The sequence below is a fragment of the Phaseolus vulgaris genome, chromosome 3 (assembly GCF_000499845.2).
Source record: "Phaseolus vulgaris cultivar G19833 chromosome 3, P. vulgaris v2.0, whole genome shotgun sequence".
Taxonomy (NCBI): Eukaryota; Viridiplantae; Streptophyta; class Magnoliopsida; order Fabales; family Fabaceae; genus Phaseolus; species Phaseolus vulgaris.
In genome coordinates, this window is record NC_023757.2 from 28,792,343 (window position 1) to 28,811,696 (window position 19,354).

Consider the following 19,354-nt stretch of genomic DNA (forward strand, 5'->3'; position numbering starts at 1 on the left):
GTGGTTAAGTAGAAAGATAATCCCGGGTCTGAGGTAATTTTCTAAGTTCAGAAACGTTGGTATCAGACATCTTTGGAAGATATTTGTGAAACTTGGAAAGATGTTCAAGCAGGTACTGTCTAAAGAGTGGTGAATGGACTCTCGATCCACGTGGCTTATACAAATTATACAAACTTTGGAAGACAAAGACCTTGTGTTCCTTGGTTTTTTAGGTTTATTCTCTCCAATGAAATTGCAACAACCTTCGTTTGTACTTTTTTAGCATTATTATTTTGCCTGATATTCTTAGTGGAAACTCATCTCAAACGGAAGTTTCTCTATGAAAATAACATATACTCTTCCATACTGATCTCTTAACCTCTAAAGACCAACTTCATAGAATCATTTAACATTGACCAATAATTAAAAGAATGATTGTACCTTTGGATGATAGCTAGTAAGACTTTATTAACAAAAGAAAGTAGGAGAGACGGCTAAAGATACGTCTCTCTTCGATTCTGATCTATACTCACAAGTGAAACTAAATCATTTTTGACGTTGCATGAGGGAATTTTGTCTTGCTAAAGAAGTTTGACAAATCTTAACTGAACCCACTTTTTTCCTTCTTGACTGTGGATTTCAAATATTGGTTCAAATGGTACCTTCAATAATTGACCTCTTATCTTTGTGCTTGCTGTCTGTCAACTATGGAAGAGTAGGATTGAAGTTGTTTCCTAAAACAATCATTTATCAATAACTCACTTTACTCCTCTGAAGTAATATATGCTTATTCCACAGTTAGCTGGCTTCCTCCTTACAAACAATATCGTCAAAATTAACTATAATATGGTAGTAAATTTCCAAGGTTATGAGACTAATATATGTTATTTTGTCTTTCTACCATAGTCTTAGAATTAAACTTTGAGTCATAGTTTTCGGGTTAAATTCTGTCTTCAAGAGGGTTTTTCAAACTAGATTTTTGAATGTGACTCTTTAGGTGTAATTAAATGGTTGCATATTGGTTTCTTTAGCTCTAGTGCTTGTGATCGTGATCAAGGGTTATGACTATGGTAAGGTCATATAGAACCATACTTTTAGAAAAGTGAGTCAAGTGGTCAACATGCTTATTAAGCTTGATTTATCAATTCGAAGTTAGTTCTTTTTTCTTTTATTACTTTGCAATTTTTTTTATTGATGTATGTTTTACCTTATTTTTTAAAGATTTTTTGTCTTATTAAAAGAAAAAGTCACGAGTTTTCGAGACATAATTTTTTTATTAGTTTTTAATATAGTTTTTTAAGGAGGTAAAAACTTGAAGACACATTTAGAAAAACATATGTCTTGAAAACACTGACTGAATCCGAAAGATTTTCCCAAATTGAAATTAAGTCTCATTTCGTAAACACTTTTAAATGAGATTAAACTGATAAAAAGAGTTAATATGTGTCAATATTTTGTACTTTAATATTTGAATATTTGAAGTAAAACGGCTAAAAGTCCTTTCTGCTTGCGTTTTTCATGTTAAACACATTGATCAAAGTTATTATTTTAGAATTCAGATTGGAAGTTAAAATGCAAATGCAGCGATCTTTTGGAAGGCAATCATTTCATAGACTTCAAGCCCTTCCTTGGGTTTGAAATGATACATACATATAGAGAATTTTTAAAAATAATTAAAATTAAAAATGTACAAGAGTATTTTGTCTTTTTAAATTATAGAATTTTAATCTTTATTTAAAAAGGAATAATTTAAAATTTCTCATATTATCTTATTTATTAAATTCATATATTTTTTGTTTTTTTATTAACTAAATATTTATGAATTTTTTTATATTATTCAACTTTCTCATTTTTATTCGTATTTTCACACTCTGTTAATTGAAAATATTATTTCTTAACTAATTCATCTACTCACTTATGTATAAGTAATATTTTATTAGATCTTTAGAAATTTTGATGTATTTGTAATGTTTTTTTTTGTTATTGATATTAAAATCATTAAATTTATGATTTGGTACGTAGATTGATTAATTTTAATTAAAATATATTATGGTAAATGTTATTGATAAAAATTGTGCCACATGAAAAATATAGTGTATAAAAATGGAATGAGATTTTGAAAATATACTATGTAAAGTTTTGAAATTGAGATAATGTTTTATTTGATTTTGATAATTACAGATAAGCAATAAGTTTACAAACAATCGTATTGATTTTGAAAAATAGTTTACAAACACTTTTTTAAGTGTCATATTTTCTTTTATAATTTCTAAGTTTTTTTCTTCTTTTCTTAAAAGATCATCACGTTTTCTTTATTTATTTATGATGTTTATAAAAAACAAAAATTTGTCAAATACTTGTATATTTAGCTAAATTACTACTTTAGTGTCTATATTTGTATAATCCAGTAAATTTAGAATTTCAATTAAATTCCTTAACTTTTAAATTAATATAAAATTGATTTATTATATTTAAAGTTCTTGTCGATTGACGAAATTGAGGAGCTTATAATAGAAGTTTTTAATAAAATGGGAAAAAAATTCAATAAATTATAAGCACAAGGATAAAAAATAATAATGTAACCATAACTTTTCATTATAAAATATTTGTAGATTTTAAATTATTTTTTTCATTTTTTGATTGCGCATCTTATGTATTGTCCACATAATGTTTGCATTCTAATATTTTTTTGAAAACTATTTATCAAATGGAAATATTTCACAAAATTTTCTGAAACTTTTTATATAAGTTATAAAATTAATTTTTATTTTGCATAAATTTATAATAAATACTTTTATTCCAATATAATAAATATATTTTAATAAACATGTTACATTATTATATTTTCTATATTTTTATAATTATTGTATTTTAAATATTTATGAGAAAAAACATAAGTCAATTCCCACGTTTTTTCCCAGTAATTACTCTAGCAATTTAACAAGCATCACTCTTTCTCTCTCACTCTCTAATATATCTTTTTTCTTTCTCTTTTCTCTTTCTCTGAACTCTGAATCAAGTATCGGAATCGGCGCATAGTGAAGGTGATGAGGTGGGTGTGTTAATTTTTTTTTTTGCTTCAATTTTTCGATGGTTCATTCCAAATGCTGTTTGAAAACGATTAAAAGAAGGAATATTATGTAGGGTTTCGATTTGTTCGATTTACTTTTTGTTACACTGTAGAACATTAGCCCTATTCTTTTGATTTTCGTAAGTTTGTAACTTGAATAAGTTTTTTTCCTGCTGTAATTACAGATGTTGGTTTTTCATAAATTGGAATTAGTTATCGGAGAATATTGATGCAACGAAGTTTATATCTCAAATTTGAGGACATATAAAACATGTCAAGTAAGAAGGAAGAGAAATCTCAGGCTGCAGCTGAAAGAATCAAAGCTGCGGCTCTGAGTGCTGCTAAGGGCCTTAGCCGTGCCCAGGCGGAAAGGGCGGCGACCGCGGCGGCTCGAAATGTCAATGCTTATGGGCAGAAGGAAGAAGGGCCTAGCAGATGGCAGGAGAAAAGAGAAGCTAAGAGGCAGATGTATCTGATGAGTACTGAGAAAGCTGTTATATTGGGTGAAAGGAAAGACTTTAAGCCTGCAATGTCGGCTTCCGGTGGGGCGGCGCAGTGCCAAAAGTGTTTCCAAAGTGGGCACTGGACATATGAATGCAAGAATGAAAGGGTTTATATTTCAAGACCTTCTCGGACACAGCAACTAAAAGACCCTAAATTGAGGGTGAATGTGTCAGAGACTCATGATTTGGATGATAGTGTTGCTGATGATGCTAAGGAGGAAAAGGCAAAAGCAAGTTCCAAACAAACCAAAAGGAAACATAGGTCTGACTCTGATTCTGGAAGTGATAGCGAGGATTCGGTTTTTGAGACTGATAGTGACAGTGGGTCATCATCTGTTACGGGATCAGATTATTCTTCTGAAAGTAGTTCAGATTGCTGTTCATCTTCTGATTCAGAGGAAGAACGAAGACGGAGGAGGAAGAAGAAGCAGAAGAGAGGAAGACGCAAGAGGTACAGTACATCATCGGAATCATCTGATTCTGCTTCAGACTCTGATTCTGATGATAAAAGCAGCCAGAGAAAGAAGAGGCATAATCGAAGGCGCTGAATGAGACTTAAGAATGTGTGCAACAACTAAGGGTTTGGTGAGCGAGGGGACAACCAAGTCCATGTATACAATCATCAAGTTTCGGCAGATATGTTGCTTGTTTATGATGTCCTTAATGTAGAATAAGCTTTGATAGATGCTAAGTTGTGCTCTTTTTCTTTTATCACTATGATCTCTTGAAGAGACTTGCAAGTTAGGTTTAATCTATCAACATTTAACTTTGTGAATGTGCTCTATATTAAAGTGAGATGTTTAAGCACTTGGATGGCCTATTGATCAAATTCTGTCATACTCAGATACTCACTTGCAATGTAACTCTTGTGTAGTTTTGAGGGTTTCATTACAGATTCTTGCACATTGGCTAACTCTGAGGGCTTTCGGGTATCTAGACCTCTTTAACACCCCTAACTATGAACAAAGAAGCTTTTAGTTTTCATGCTTGTGGTGGATCCCTAATTTTTTGTTTTACATTCAATTGTAGTTTGTCTTGTTACCAACTTTTGTTGATGGATCTTCCTATCTCCGGAATCCTGTGGTTTGTCTGTGTCAAGGATCATGCTTAACTGTGATGTAAGTGATAAAATTGTGGATGTGATCTATTTTATATTGAGATGCTTAAGAACATGGATGGTTTTTGCAATTGATTCAAGTTTCAAATGTTGTCATACTCCGATGCTCATATAAAGCTAAATTCTTGTTTAATTTTGAGGCTTTCGTTACTGAGTTGGTTCTTGCATCTTCTCTATCTCTGGAGGTATTTTCCTGCATCTTCTTGCCTATGGCAAACTAATTGACCTTGAGCTTATTGCTTAATCTGTTGGCATAATATTAACCCAGCTAGCGCTTGGTTTTCATGCATCAGGTGGATATCTTCTGTTTTGTTCCATTGTCAATTGTAGTTAGTATTGTTATGTTACCTACTTTTTTGTGGATCTTTTTATCTCCGGAAGCTTGTGATGTGTGTTAGCGTTTTGGGTCATGCAGAGCTATGATTTAACTGAAGTTATGTTGGGGCATTAACTATTTCTTTTAAATGGTTGTGTTTTAATTAGAGCTCAAACACTACTCAGCTAGCAATTAGACGTCATCAAGTACGCAATTCACTTGTATGATCATTAAAATTGTTTCTTATAAATATCTTTTTGTTGCTAAACTGTACCAAAAATCTTTTTTTATCAATAAAAGAATCGTATTTATAATGATATAGGGATGTCCACTCTCTTATATAATAGAAAAAAGTAAATGAAGATATAAAAAATGGTTATGTTATATTAGTGAATTGGATAACATAAATACTAGGTAACCATTAAACCCTCCTCAAAGTCAATCTATCATTCACTTTATATCATCTAAAAAATCAATCCTTATGCTTCCTTTGTATTAAAGGATGGATTTAAGGGAGTGAAAAAAAAAGATTTAAGGGAGTGAAAAAAAAAGAGTGGAAAGTGGTTTGAATTAAGAAAAAGAGAATTGAAAGTTTGTTACTGATTTGATAGATATAATAAATTTAAAATAATTATAAATAATTTAATATAAATTTTAAAAATTAAAATTAAAATTAAAAGCTTCACTTGAATGTGTAGATTACTGCAACAAAACAAAAACCTTATCACAACATTGTTTAGTGAACCTGTATTTCTAAACCTGTCTATAAACTCATTTCATCACCTCTGCTACATCCTTTCAGCTTCATACTAGTCTTACACCCTCTTGTTGAGGCAAAGCTAACTTCAGAGGCATGATCTTGTGCAGTATATCCATTGAATAAAAGGGAAACAAAATTTTCAATTCACCTTATTACACCATGACCAACAACCAAATTTTTTACACCATTTCAGCAAACACACAATTTTTAAATACGTTATGCTCTCTCCATAAATTTCAAATTGTTGCATATCACAAAAGTTTCCACTAAGTTGTTTTTTTTTTTTTTTTTTAAATTCCTTCCCCAAATCTATGCAGGTCCAAATATTCCTGCATTTTGGTAGGTGATGTTGTACTGAAATTTACCAAATTTGGCATTTGTTCCACACCTTGTAGGCTCTAGAACAAGAGAACAAAACATGATTTGTGGATTCTTCTACCTCTAGACATAAAGGACATAACAGGGTTGACTCTGCATTTAAAATCTTCCTCATTTTCAAGTTGTCTCTGGTAGATAACCTATTTCTAAGCATTCTCTGAGTAAAGCATAACACCATAGGGAGAAACTTGGAGCCCCACATACTTTTAAATATAGGATCCAACTAGTGTACCCATAGCTCTGGTTTAGCTAACTTTGCATATCTCTTCATATTCTTCACCAACACTATCTATCCTCTTTATTTATATTATCTTTTCTTGCTATGTTTGAGACATAAGATTTTGTAATAAAAATTTCTCTAACTCAAATTATTCCCTCTTCTAAACAAATTACCATTCTCATGTATTTTTTTTTATCCAAGTACCCATGTTATTCATCACACTACTTTCTTTTCCTGATACTTGGTATAGTCTACTGAACTTTTTTGTAAGAGTGTTATGTCTTCCTAAAACTTTGTTCTTAATCTCATCTTTCTATTAATCATCTTATCATATCATTTTAGTTGATTTTGTTATGCACATATTCTCTCTATATTCATAGTTCACTAAAATAATCTCTTTACCATCATTTTTTTTTCTGTGTGAACTATGATAAAAAAAAAGTTAGATATGCTTTTTAGTTCTTCACACGTTAATTAAGTGTTTTCATTCTTTCCAATTTAAAATCTCTCTATTTAATTCTTATAATTTGAAAAAAAAATGTTTTAGTTTATTTAACTGGCTTATATTTAAATGTTGTCCAAATAAATATTTTTTAAAAACAAACAAAACATGTGATTACTTTTTGATAAAGATACAAACTTCAAAGTAAATTCTCATGTAAGTAATTTGTAATTATTAATTATATAAATATTATTTTTAATAATATTTATTACAAAGATGTTGGTTATTAATTCATATTTTGTTAGTCTTAAATTATTTACCGTTGGTATTGCATTAATGGTCAGTTTACAGACTGTTGGTATTCCTATTTTATAGCTTCTATTGTAATGTAATTTTATTATATATATTATTGAAGTAAATCAAATGTATGTATCAGTTCAACAGTTTTGCAATTTCGCGCAATTATGTGCAGATGAGAGTTTTGTTTGATTATCATGAGTTATGGGATGTCGTTGAGAGTGGAGTGTCTGTATTAGCTGATAATGCAACTGAGGCGCAACGAGTAGCGCATCGTGACCAGAAGAAGAAGGACAAGAATGCTTTGTATCTCATCCATCAAGGGATGAATGACGAGACATTTGAGCAGATAGAAGGAGCAACAACTGCAAGTGAGGCTTGAACTATTTTGTCAACCAATTATAAAGGTGATGACAAGATCAAGAGTGCGTCTTCAAACCCTAAGACACCAATATGAACTGCTGCAGATGGAAACCATAAAGACGGTTGATGTCTATATAAATAAAGTTTTTGCCTTGACAAATCAGTTGAAGACCAATGGTGAAACACATTCGGAGCAGGCAAATGTGGAGAAGATTTTGAGGTCTTTAACTCCCAGATTTGAACATGTTGTTGCCGCAATTGAAGAGGCCAATGACATTTCAACAATGACAGTAAGGTTATTATCTAGTTCCCTGCGAGCTCATGAGCAGCGAATGAATGAAAATAAGATTGAAAAACTAATTGAACAGGCTTTACAAGCACAAGCCTCAATTGGTAGCTCCTATCATAAACACGGTAGTTCATGAGGCAGAGGACGGGGACGTGGTGGTAGCTATTCTAGCAAATGTTGTGGTGGCCAAAATCATGGAGGCGCTGAGCAAAACAACACTGGTTCCAATCACAATCCAAGTTCAAATAACTTTTGGCGCGGAGAACGTGGTCGCGGAAGAAGAGGAGACATGTATAATAAATCAAATGTGGAGTGTTATAACTGCCATAAACGCGATCATTATGCAAATGAGTGCAGATCAAAAGGTGATAATCATGCTGCCAATTGTGCTCAGAAGATAGTAATCACGGACAAGATAAAGAGGATTATGCAGTACTAATGACAACCACATCAAATGAAACTCCAAACAACCAGACTTGGTATTTGGATACAGGTTGCATGAATCATATGTGTGGTCAGAAGGAGCTGTTTGCAGATTTGGATGACTCATTTCGCACAAAAGTGAAATTCGGTGATGGTAGGTTCGTTTCGGTGACATGAAAAGGGTGAATTCTTATCACATTGAAGAATGGTGATCACATGTACATCTATGATGTTTTCTATGTACCTGATATGAAAAGTAATTTTTTGAGTATGGGACAGCTGACCGAAAAGGGTTACGTGATGCACATAGTTGAAAATCAATTCTTAATTTTTGATAAAAAATGTCATTTGATTCTTAAAACCTTTTTATCAAAAAACTGCATTTTTCCAGTAGATTTTCATATGGGTGATTTCAGGTGCTTGAATGCAATAGTGAATAATGAATCGTGGTTGTGGCATTTACGCTTTTGACACTTAAATTTTCAGAGTTTGGAAAATCTTTCTAATCGAAATTTAGTGAATGGTTTACCCCATATTCATCACCCTGATGAATTGCGTGAGGCTTGCATTTTTTGAAAGAATCACAAGATACCATTTGTTAAGGAGCCTTGGTGTGAAATTTACTTTGAAGCTTGTTCATACAGATGTTTGTGTCCCGATGAATATATCATCAATTGGAGGTAATAAGTATTTTTTAACCTTTATTGATGAATTTTCAAGGAAAACTTGGATTTATCTATTGAAAAGCTAGGATGAGGTATTCCTTGCTTTAAAATATTTAAAGCATTTGTTGAAAGACATAGTGGTAGATTAATTAAAATGGTGCGTAGTGATGGAGGGGGTGAGTCCAAGTCTAATGAGTTCAAGGGGCACTGTGAAGAACTTGGGTTGCAGCATAACATAACATGTCCCTACACACCTCAACACAACGAAGTTGCCGAGAGAAAGAATAGAACAATCATAGACAGGACGAAGAGCATGCTTAAAGCGAAAGGTATGCCAAATTATTTTTGGGTTGAGGCCATAACATGTGCGGTATATTTGAGAAACATATCACCCACTCGGAGTGTTCCTAACACAACTTTGATTGAGGTATGGAGCGGATTCAAATCCAATGTGCAACACTTGAAAGTATTTGAGTCAATTACTTATGCTCATGTCCCCAAGATCGAAGTTGGATGATAAGGCAGTGAAGACCATTTTCATTGGATATAAGCATGGGGATACAAACTATACAATCCAATGACAAAGAAGGTGATTGTCAGTCGTGATGTTACATTTGTCGAAGATGAGGAATGACAATGGAATGCAGCAACTGAAATGGATTAAAAAAAATGATACATTTACGTTTTGAACGATGATGTGGAAGATGGAGTCACTCTTGAAGCACCTGTAGTTCAACCTGAAGCTGTAATTCAACCTGAAGTTGCAACTCCAATTGCAATTATGATGGAACGACCAAGAAGGCAGCAACGACAACCTGTACACCTTTAAGATTACGAATTAAATCTTGATGATGAAGTTGATGACAATGGAGAATTGGTTCACTTTGCTTTTCTTGCAGATTCAGAACCCGTGAGACTTGCAGATGCCATTCAACACCCCAAATGGCGAGAGACTATGAATGAAGAATTGATGGTGATTGAGAAAAACAATACATGGAAGCTCACTAATCTTCCAAAAGGACACAAAGCAATTGATGTGAAGTGGGTGTACAAGATTAAAATGAAAGCAAATGGTGAGATTGATATATACAAGGCAAGGTTGGTGGCAAAGGGATTCAAGCAAAGAGAAGACTATGATTACGAAGAAATATTTTCTCCTATAGCTCGAATGAAAACGGTGAGATATGCAGATAATGAAGAACCGTAAGAATGAATTACCTGGGATGCCTGCGCCCATAAGAAATCACGGAGCCACCCATTAATGGTAATGGAACTCGTCATTGCTTTAACTGCACAAAGGCAATGAAAAATTCACCAAATGGATGTCAAGTTTGCGTTTCTAAACGACCCACTTGATGAAGAAGTTTATGTAAAGCAACTGCCGGGTTTTATACAATCTGGCAAAGAGGAGAAGGTGTACAAACTAACTAAGGCTTTATATGGTCTTAAATAGGCACCAAGAGCTTGGAACATAAGGATTGATTCGTTTTTTCATGCCACTGGATTCAAAAAGTGTGCATCAGATCATGATCTTTATGTAAAGACTAATGATTATGTAGATTTGCTAATTTTATGTCTTTATGTTGATGATGTGATTTTTACAAGAAGTAATCTTAAAATGATTGGTGACTTCAAGCATATCATGATGAAGGAATTTGAGATGACTGATCTCGGTCTTATGTCCTACTTTTTGGCCATTGAAGTCATCCAAGGAGACGATGGAATCTTCATTCATTAGAGGAAATTTGTTGTTGAGTTTTTAAAGAAGTTTAAGATGGAGGATTCAAACTCAGTTAAGACTCCAATTGAAACTGGAATTAAGCTTACGAAGGAAGGTGATGAGCGAACTGTAGATGCAACATACTTTAAGTATTGTTGGGAGCCTTAGATATCTCACGTGTACTAGACCCGACATATGTTATGTTATAGGATTGGTCTGTCGATACATGGAGTCACCTCGACAAGTTCATTTACAAGCTGTAAAGAGAGTTATGCACTACATAAAAGGTACTACAACTTTTGGTCTATTTTACTCTTCATCTAAGAAGATTGAGATCTTTAGATACTCAAACAGTGATTGAGGTGGAGATTCAAATGAGAGGAAGAGCACAAGTGGTTATTGTTTTATGATCGGAAAGACTGTTTGCTTGTGGTCATCAAAGAAACAATCAATTGTTGCATTATCTATTTGTGAAGCTGAGTATGTAGCAGCAACAAGTGCTTGTCAATCAGTTTGTTTCAACAATATCATGACTCAAATTGGTTTTAATCTAGATGTTCCAATCAAGATCTATGTTGACAATGTCTCTACAATTAATCTTGCGTTCATCAAAGAAGTAAATACATTGATATTCGATATCACTTCCTGCAAGACCAAGTTGGGAAGAACATGATCAAATTGGAATACTGCAGATTAGAAGATCAGATTGCAAATATTCTCACTAAGCCATTGAAGATCGATGCTTTCGCCAAGTTAAGAGATGTGTTGGGCATGAAAGTTATTCCAAATCAGACGGAGGATATTGGTTATTAATTCAGATTTTATTAGTCTTAAATTATTTATCATTAGTATTGCATTAGTTGTCAGTTTACAAGACTCTTAGACATTACAACTTGAGATCTCAGCTAGGCTGACACCTCAAGTAACAACAATAATTTTCCATCACATGAAAAAAGTATTATTAAAAAAAAGAAAAAAAGAAAGAAAATACAAAAATAGGGAGGGACTAGACCAAAATCCATATGTTAACAAAAACGATACATAGGTAGACTATACCTATTCATAAAGAATTCTAAGAACAAACTAGACGAACATGTATTATACCAATGAAAATATTCTCTATAAATAAATCCTAAATTAGCCAATTTATCAACATACACATTCCCTTCACGAAAAATATGAGTAACCCTAAACCTAATTTTCCCACAGTAATTAAGACAAATATTTCATCGATTACGAAGCATCCAAAGAACATTTGTCCTAGCAGTAAACACATTATAAACCAAAGCAAAATCACATCCCAGCCAGACATTAGTAAGCCCCATCTTTTGAGCTTCCTCCATAGCTTGTATAACCCCATAAAACTCTGCAATCAAAGCAGTTTGAACTTCAAGAAACGCATTAAAAGGTCCAATAAATTCCTCCACACTCCCACGAAAAATACCTCCACAAGTAGCAAGACCAGGATATCCCCTAGTAGCCCCATCAGTGTTAATTATACCCCAGCCGGGTGAAGGAAACTCCCATCTAACAGGAAGAGAGGACGTAGAACTTTACCAATATAAGTGCTAATACCAAAAAACTTAAGCATATTGAAATCGAAAATATCATTCTTCATTGAAGCTTTAGACGAATTACCCAATAGACAAGTTAAATCTTTAATAACCAAAATAGCCCTAACAACCTCAATCTTATCTCGAAAACGAGCATAATTCCTCATACGTCATATCATCCAAATAGAAAAAGTTATCACATCAACCTTAATCAATTTAACTAAAGGACTACCATCACTCTTAATAAAAGAAAAAAGATCATCATTATTAGAGAGAAATGATAAGTAGAAAAAATGTGTCCAAAAAATTCTAGTAATTATAATTTTATTATATGTATTATTGAAGTAAATCAAAATGGATGTATCAGTTCAACAGTTTTGCAATTTCGTGCAATTACGTTCAATCCGTTTCAACAACTTTTTGTCTTTTGTTATTTGCTTAAAAAGTAAATTCTCATGTAAGTAATTTGTAATTATTAATTATATAAATTTGATTTTTAATAATATTTATTACAGAGATACTAAAACAAACATTTTTCAAAATATAGAATTAAAAGACCAATTATAAATTTACAAAATATAAAATTAAAAGACTAATTATAAATTTAGAGAAAAAATAGACTTATCCTAAACTGGAGTAACATATTTAAACTTCATCCCCTGAAATGATGAAGTAAGTAATCCACATAACATATGTTGATCATATAAACCTTACTACCTCTAATTTCACCTGATTTTGAAATTTTAATTTATCACACCAATACATATCTATTAGTCAAAATTGGTGTGAGAAAGTAGGTCAATTTTTATTTATATAAACCAATAGATGGTACTGTACCGAATACTTAAAAATTTGTTAAACTTATAAATATTATTTTAGTTTGAATAATGGTTACTTCATGGAATATTATTTTATTAGTAAATATGCATTTAATAATTGTTTATATAATAAACATGTTAATTTTCTGTGTAAAAAAATATTTTCAAACTTTGAATTAAAACAAACTATCAATATTCAAATCTTAGACATTTTTGTTATTCTTTATGGTTTAAATGTTGGTCGTTGTTTCAAAGTTTATATATATTGTATAAATTTCTTGTTATATAGTATCTTTAGTTTATCAAAACTAATTAAAAAATAAAATTGACCATACACAATAGTTTGACTTTGTATAATTACTTATTCATTTTTATACTTTAATCATTAGACTAAAATAAATTTCAAATTTTAATTAATATTCAGTCTTTTTTTAGTTTATATGTAATATCTATAATAATATATAACGAGATTCTTATTGTAACCATTTTTGTGTGTGTATATATATATTTTTTAATTTTATCCTGAAGAAATACAATTAGTTTAGTACATGAGTTTAATATTTTTTTTTTCTAATTTTATCCTGAAAAAATAAAAAATATTAATTTAATAATTTTTCTTATTATTTTAATAATTTTTCTTTCTCTTAAAATTACCAGTTACAATATCTTTTAAATAACTTATTCAAATTTTTACTTTCTTTTCTTCCTTCATTTTTTGAATGCACATTCTCATTTTCACTTTTTTTTTTCAAATACACATTCTTATTCTTATTTCATTTTCTATATTTTGATTAATTTTTGCAAAAACTATTCTTTTACTGGGTTTAAATTCAATTTTTATCTAATTTTGTTCTAATTCTTTCATCTTCTTCACATATAATGTATTTTATACATATATTAAAATATTATAATATTTTAAAATATAAATAAATATTTATAATAAAATTAAAAATACATATACACATATTTATAATAAAATAAAAAAAATACGAATACCATGTATAAAATAAATAATATAGTTCTTATAACACAAAGGGTTGAAGTTGAACCTTTTTCTTCTTCCCTGAATTTGGATGATTGTAAGATGAGTACACTGAGATTTTGTCGCAGATGGTTGTTACCATTTTTCCCTGTTCCCACTAGATGTGAATTTTGTTATACATATGTTTTTTGGTTATTAATGCTTCTTCGTCTTTTCTTCTCCATTTCGCAGCAACAATGTTCTGTACCCTACAGAGGACAAGGAGAACAAGGTTCTTCTCCACGCTTGCCGCTACTGCAATCATGAGGTTCTTCTATCTCTCTTTCTTTACATTCCTAATTTCTTCGTCAATCTTTCCAAGCGAGTCCATGTTGCGATTCGTTTTTCTTAAACCCTAACTAGTTCTACTAGTGAATGATAATCCCGTAGTTTGGGAATGAAATCAGTATCATATTGTTGCTTTAGAAGATGTCCTCAAACCTTAAAATTTTTTATGCTCTTAGGAGTCCCACATTGAGAAAGATAAGCTAATTGCCTTGATAATTAAGCCTTGAAGTTCTCTAGCCTAATGAACTAGTCTCTTGGGTTGGACTCTCTTTTCTGTACTTAAGTCCTAATAATTGGTACTTTTGTTAAGAGATAATATACTACGAGAATTGCTTCCTATAAATTGGATTAAGGTGCAAACTAAATACTGGAGAGAGTGAAGCTATCTAAGAGAAAAGGACTACACCGAGTTAGTTTTCACAAAGGTGGAAAAGTTTCTGTGGACCTTTGCCCTTAAAGGGGTGACAGTTATTGGAATCCACATCTTAAGTTTCAAATTCTTCCAACTAATAGACTAGTTTTTTTGGTATAGATCTCCTATTGAGCTTAAGTCTTAACATAATGCCTTCAAACTGGAAATTGAATTTAGGAATCACTAATAGGATTGACATTTCTTCTATTTTTCTGTTAGGTCCTAAGGAAAGCTTCCCATACCGATTTAATGTGTCAACGAGTTTTTCTTGTTTTCACTGACAATTGACTTGTATTTCTTTATGTTGAAGTGCTCATTTATGAATTTTAGTCATTGAATATGAATGTGTGCTTTTATAAGTATTTGTTAGTTTTATATTTTAAGTTTTATTGTTGATGGTGAATTCTGTAATTCACAGTAAGGTTCAATTCACAATTTGAAAAATAGATCTTTTGCATCTCGATTCAACTACTATGTAAATACTTATTTTGAGGGACCACATACAGTTATGATGTTATCAGTTAAGTATGGATATGCCTGTGTGATCAGTTTTTCTCTTTTGAGCAGGAGATTGCAGATAATAATGTTGTCTATAGAAATAAGATACATCATTCTGTTCAAAGGCGCACTCGAGAGCTGGAAAATGTAGCTGCAGATCCAACACTCCCTCGCACCAAGTCTGTTCGCTGCTCTCAATGCAACCATGGAGAGGCTGTTTTTTTCAAGGTTAAGTCTTACTGACTGTGGAAGAGAAGATCTATTTTCATGCTTATGAGTAGAATGTTAATTCCACATGATTAGGATTTCCACTGTGCATATTTTCAAAGGCCACTGTTCATCCTAGCAGTGATGTCTCTTCCTCCTTGGTCATGCAACTTTATGGGTAGTTCTTTGGGACATCCATTGTTCCATCTATCTGTGTTACGTTTTTTACCCCGTGTGGCCATCCTGTGTATTTGCCTCTCCTCGGGTCGTCTTTCTAACTTTGGTACAAGGAGATAATTATTGTTAGGATTTTTTCCGGTTGCATTTTTAGGAGTTTTTAAAACTTTTGTATCATGTTTATTTGTAACAAGGTTGGATTTACTTTTTTTTGTGTTCAAATAAATTTATATTTTGAATCTTACCAAGAGAGCATTTGTTCAAAGGGAATAAAATCATCAAATCCATAACATTATTTAAAGGTCTGTAAATAAACTTAAGTTTGAGAGATGGTTAGAATATATCCAGTATTTTACAATAGCTTAGCACGTCTTTAAGAGATGTTTAAAACATTGTTGAATCAATTATTCATCTGATTGAGAAAGCTTATATAAGTCATATTACACTAATACTTAGTTGTCAGTACAAGTAAATAGGACTGCTGGATTAGTATTTGTATCACATGTGCAGCATCATTATATATTATATCAATGTAATAGAATATTATCGAGAGCCTCCTTGTTTCTTCCTTCACTGTCCAATCTCTGTAATTTCTTTAGTTTTGGGAAGCTTGACTCGTTGTCAGCATAGCTTGTTAGTGATCTATGATTCATAATATAGGTCCATTGCTGAAATGCGTATCGCAGGTTTTGCCATTTATAGTTTTTAAAAGTTTCATTGCTGAAATCAGAAGATGCAATATCATGACCAAATTTCTCAGAATAATTTTTACCCAATAATGAAATTAGTTATCTTAACTGAACACTGGACAGAGAACCCCAATGAGGCGACTCCTATTATTTGTAAATATTCATAAATTACTTAAGCCATTTAATTCTAACATGCCATCTACTCACAAATATTAATACATATATGATGTGTAGGCGAAAGAAGTTCATTGAAATGTTTTGATCTTTTGATGTAACATTGAAGATAATACACTTTTCATTGCAATTTAAAATTTCAGTCGCATGTTCAAGAATAATGAATGTCTGATCACATGTTAGGATAAACCTTTTGTTTCCAATATTCGTAACCAAAAAAATCATCTGCTTATCTTAATCTGTGATTTGAAATTCATCAAGAAACCATGTTTAGTTAATTGGGGGTGTTCTGAAATTTCTGAATGTATGTAGGCAACGGCCAAAGGGGAAGAAGGCTCGGCACTCAATTTTGTTTGCTGCAACCCAACTTGTGGCAACCGTTGGAGAGACTAGAACTCTTCATATTCAACATTGGGGAGTTTAGCATATCAAATTCATCGTTCTTGGATAGGTGAGAAACTTTTTTGTATATAAAACTTGACTTATGTGAAAACGTTCACAATTAGTAGTTCTTCTCACACTTAAATTCCTTAATCAACTCTGGGTTATGAATGAAATTTGCATTTAGTTTATTCGAGCTCCAAAACATTTATGCAAGGGTAATCCAATGATAAAAAAACAAAGTCTAACAAAAAGTTGTCATGAACTTCATGTTTGGATTGATTGAAAGGAATATGAAATAGGTTGAAACAAAATGATAATGTTTTATGATTTGGATGATTTAAAATTAGGAGTGACCAAAATTGATACATTTTTATCTCATTTACAGATTATATTGAACTTTAACTTTTGTTTTAATTAATTCTTATGCTTTACTCTATAAAGACACCTAAAATTTTAATTTTATTGTACTTAATTCTTAATTTTTGCCATTTTTTATTTCTAAATTCATTTTGTTATATGTTAATGCATAAACAATGAATTATAATAAATAGAAAAAATATTAATGAATGAATGAACTTAAATGAAAATTATTTAGTTCGAAGCTGTCTGAAAAATATATTTATAAAAAAATAGTAAGTTTACAAAATAATTAACTAGATAAACCAAATAAAGAATCCATTTTGATCAATAAGATACATTTAAGAAGACTTTATTATGAAAAAAACACAGCCGGATCTGCTAAGTATTAATAAAAAAGTACATTAGATTTTAAGAAATAATAGATGAGTCATTAACTATTTATTATAAAATAATTAGATGAATTTCCACTATTTTTTTTATATTTTTGTAATAAATAAATTAGATGAGCTTAATCGAATGAAAAATATGAAGGGTGGATAAATAAGTTGTTCTCACTCCTATTTAGAAAATAATGTTATAGAATGGAGGCAAAATAAAAATAAAAATAAAAATATTTCATTATATTGTACAGGAGACATTAGATTTTTTTTTTCGGGACTTCTTGAAAGGGCGTATAACTTTTTAAGTTCTTTATTTTATTTCTGTAAAATTTATAATTTATTAAAAAAGGTTTTCTAGTTGATCTAAGTAAGGCTAATTTTTGAATTTATGAATATATTTTAGTTTTTCAAGAGTTTTTTTAATAAATGTTTAATTTTCTTTTATTCTAATGTGTTTATTCTAATGATTCCTATTTTTTCCTCCTTTTTTCCATTAAATATACGAATTTAAATGGAATGCATAACATATTAAACAAGTAACATAACCACCCAATAAATAATGTAAGTTAAATTAGAAGTTTCCTGCATTTTCTATACCTAAAATTATTTTGGGTTTAAATATATTTTATCTTATATTATAACACAAAATTGATTTTTCTCATGGTTTAAATGTTAGATTATCCAAATCTTGTAGTATAATATGTGAAATATGATTATTAGTTTTTTTTCAAAGATTGTTACTTCTTTTCAAAATTTATTGTTTTGACAGTAAACTAATGCATATTATAACTTATTTTAATGAGTTAGTGAAATAGAACTTCAAATTGAACAAATTTCATAAATAGAAAAATTTATTGCATAATACAAACAACTGGATAATGTAAATTTAAATCAGGAAAAAAAAATCAGTTTCGTGCTATAATACATAGAATAAAAAACATATTTAACCCAATTATTTGTTCAATCGTTTTACTTTTACTTATGTAGAGGAAACTAATATTTATTCTTTTTTAACTTTAATTTAGGTTTCATTTAGCTTTTTTATTAAAAAAATTATTTTCTAATTTTATATTTCTTTGTTCAATTGCTCTCCCATCAAGTGGGAGGATTATAATTGTTTTCTCTATCACACTTTCTCAAGAGTGTGGCCTAATTAGAAGTTAATGCAGCTAAACTCACATGGATGGAAGGAGGGATGACAAAAATTGACAACTTCAAATTTCAAGGGTTAAATTAGCATTATTTATATACGTGAGATCTAATTTATATGAGAGGTTTAATAACTTGGTAAGTCGAACTATGTAAAAATTTCTAAATAGGTATGAAAATATAAAACATGTGGCAAGTGATTTCTTATAATGTTATAGTAACTTGGGTTAACTTGTTATAAGCCGTTGACAATATTATTAAGCAACCTGAAATTTTATTACATGAACATGCCCTTGTTATATTATACTTTATTAATAGAGTTAAATAAGTTTTTATATTGAAACTAGACATATTAAAATCAATATCTCTAATTTTTTTTCAGTATTTTTATATTCAACTAATTTTTTTTGAGATATTAATTTTAATATGAACTAATTTTAAAAATATAAAAAACTTGTTTAACACTTAATAGAAGGACTTATTGTTGGGTAAACAGTGGTGTTTTCATTTGAAGTTTCCAAGGGTGAATGCACCATTACCATCACCCTTCACTTTTACGTTGGTGTTGTTGGTAACCCCAAATAGCTTTTGATTGTCTCCATTGAGAAGGCCAGATGCAGGAGGAACTGGAGCACTGTTCATGTTGGGATTCCATTGAGGATAAGAAGCCCTACCTCTGTTGCTGTCACCTCCATCCATCAT

At 30.8% G+C, this 19,354-nt stretch overlaps 2 protein-coding genes across 3 annotated transcripts; both read left to right on the forward strand.

The window, feature by feature from the left end:
• Positions 1-2,886: 2,886 nt before the first annotated feature.
• Positions 2,887-4,440, forward strand: LOC137807002 (uncharacterized). Of its 2 annotated transcripts, none has more exons than XM_068607413.1 (2): positions 2,887-3,031; positions 3,235-4,440. In XM_068607413.1, the coding sequence occupies exon 2, from the start codon at positions 3,321-3,323 to the stop codon at positions 4,098-4,100; it is 780 nt and encodes a 259-aa protein (XP_068463514.1). In that variant the 5' UTR covers positions 2,887-3,031; positions 3,235-3,320; the 3' UTR covers positions 4,101-4,440. The 2 variants fall into 2 exon arrangements, with proteins under 2 accessions (XP_068463514.1, XP_068463515.1); XM_068607414.1 differs by having other exon boundaries at positions 2,916-3,023.
• A 9,497-nt stretch (positions 4,441-13,937) lies between these two features.
• Positions 13,938-16,951, forward strand: LOC137807003 (DNA-directed RNA polymerases II, IV and V subunit 9A-like). Its single transcript, XM_068607415.1, has 4 exons — positions 13,938-14,026; positions 14,127-14,202; positions 15,202-15,360; positions 16,692-16,951. The coding sequence occupies exons 1-4, from the start codon at positions 13,998-14,000 to the stop codon at positions 16,770-16,772; spliced, it is 345 nt and encodes a 114-aa protein (XP_068463516.1). The 5' UTR covers positions 13,938-13,997; the 3' UTR covers positions 16,773-16,951.
• The last annotated feature ends 2,403 nt before the right edge of the window (positions 16,952-19,354 follow it).

Bases quoted from the DNA above. Each gene is read 5' to 3' on its own strand.
- LOC137807003 (XM_068607415.1), top strand. From the start codon at position 13,998: ATGAGTACACTGAGATTTTGTCGCAGATG. The intron at 14,027-14,126 runs GTTGTTACCATT...TCCATTTCGCAG, and splicing joins CTGAGATTTTGTCGCAGATG to CAACAATGTTCTGTACCCTA. The intron at 15,361-16,691 runs GTTAAGTCTTAC...GAATGTATGTAG, and splicing joins GAGAGGCTGTTTTTTTCAAG to GCAACGGCCAAAGGGGAAGA.
- LOC137807002 (XM_068607413.1), top strand. From the start codon at position 3,321: ATGTCAAGTAAGAAGGAAGAGAAATCTCAGGCTGCAGCTGAAAGAATC.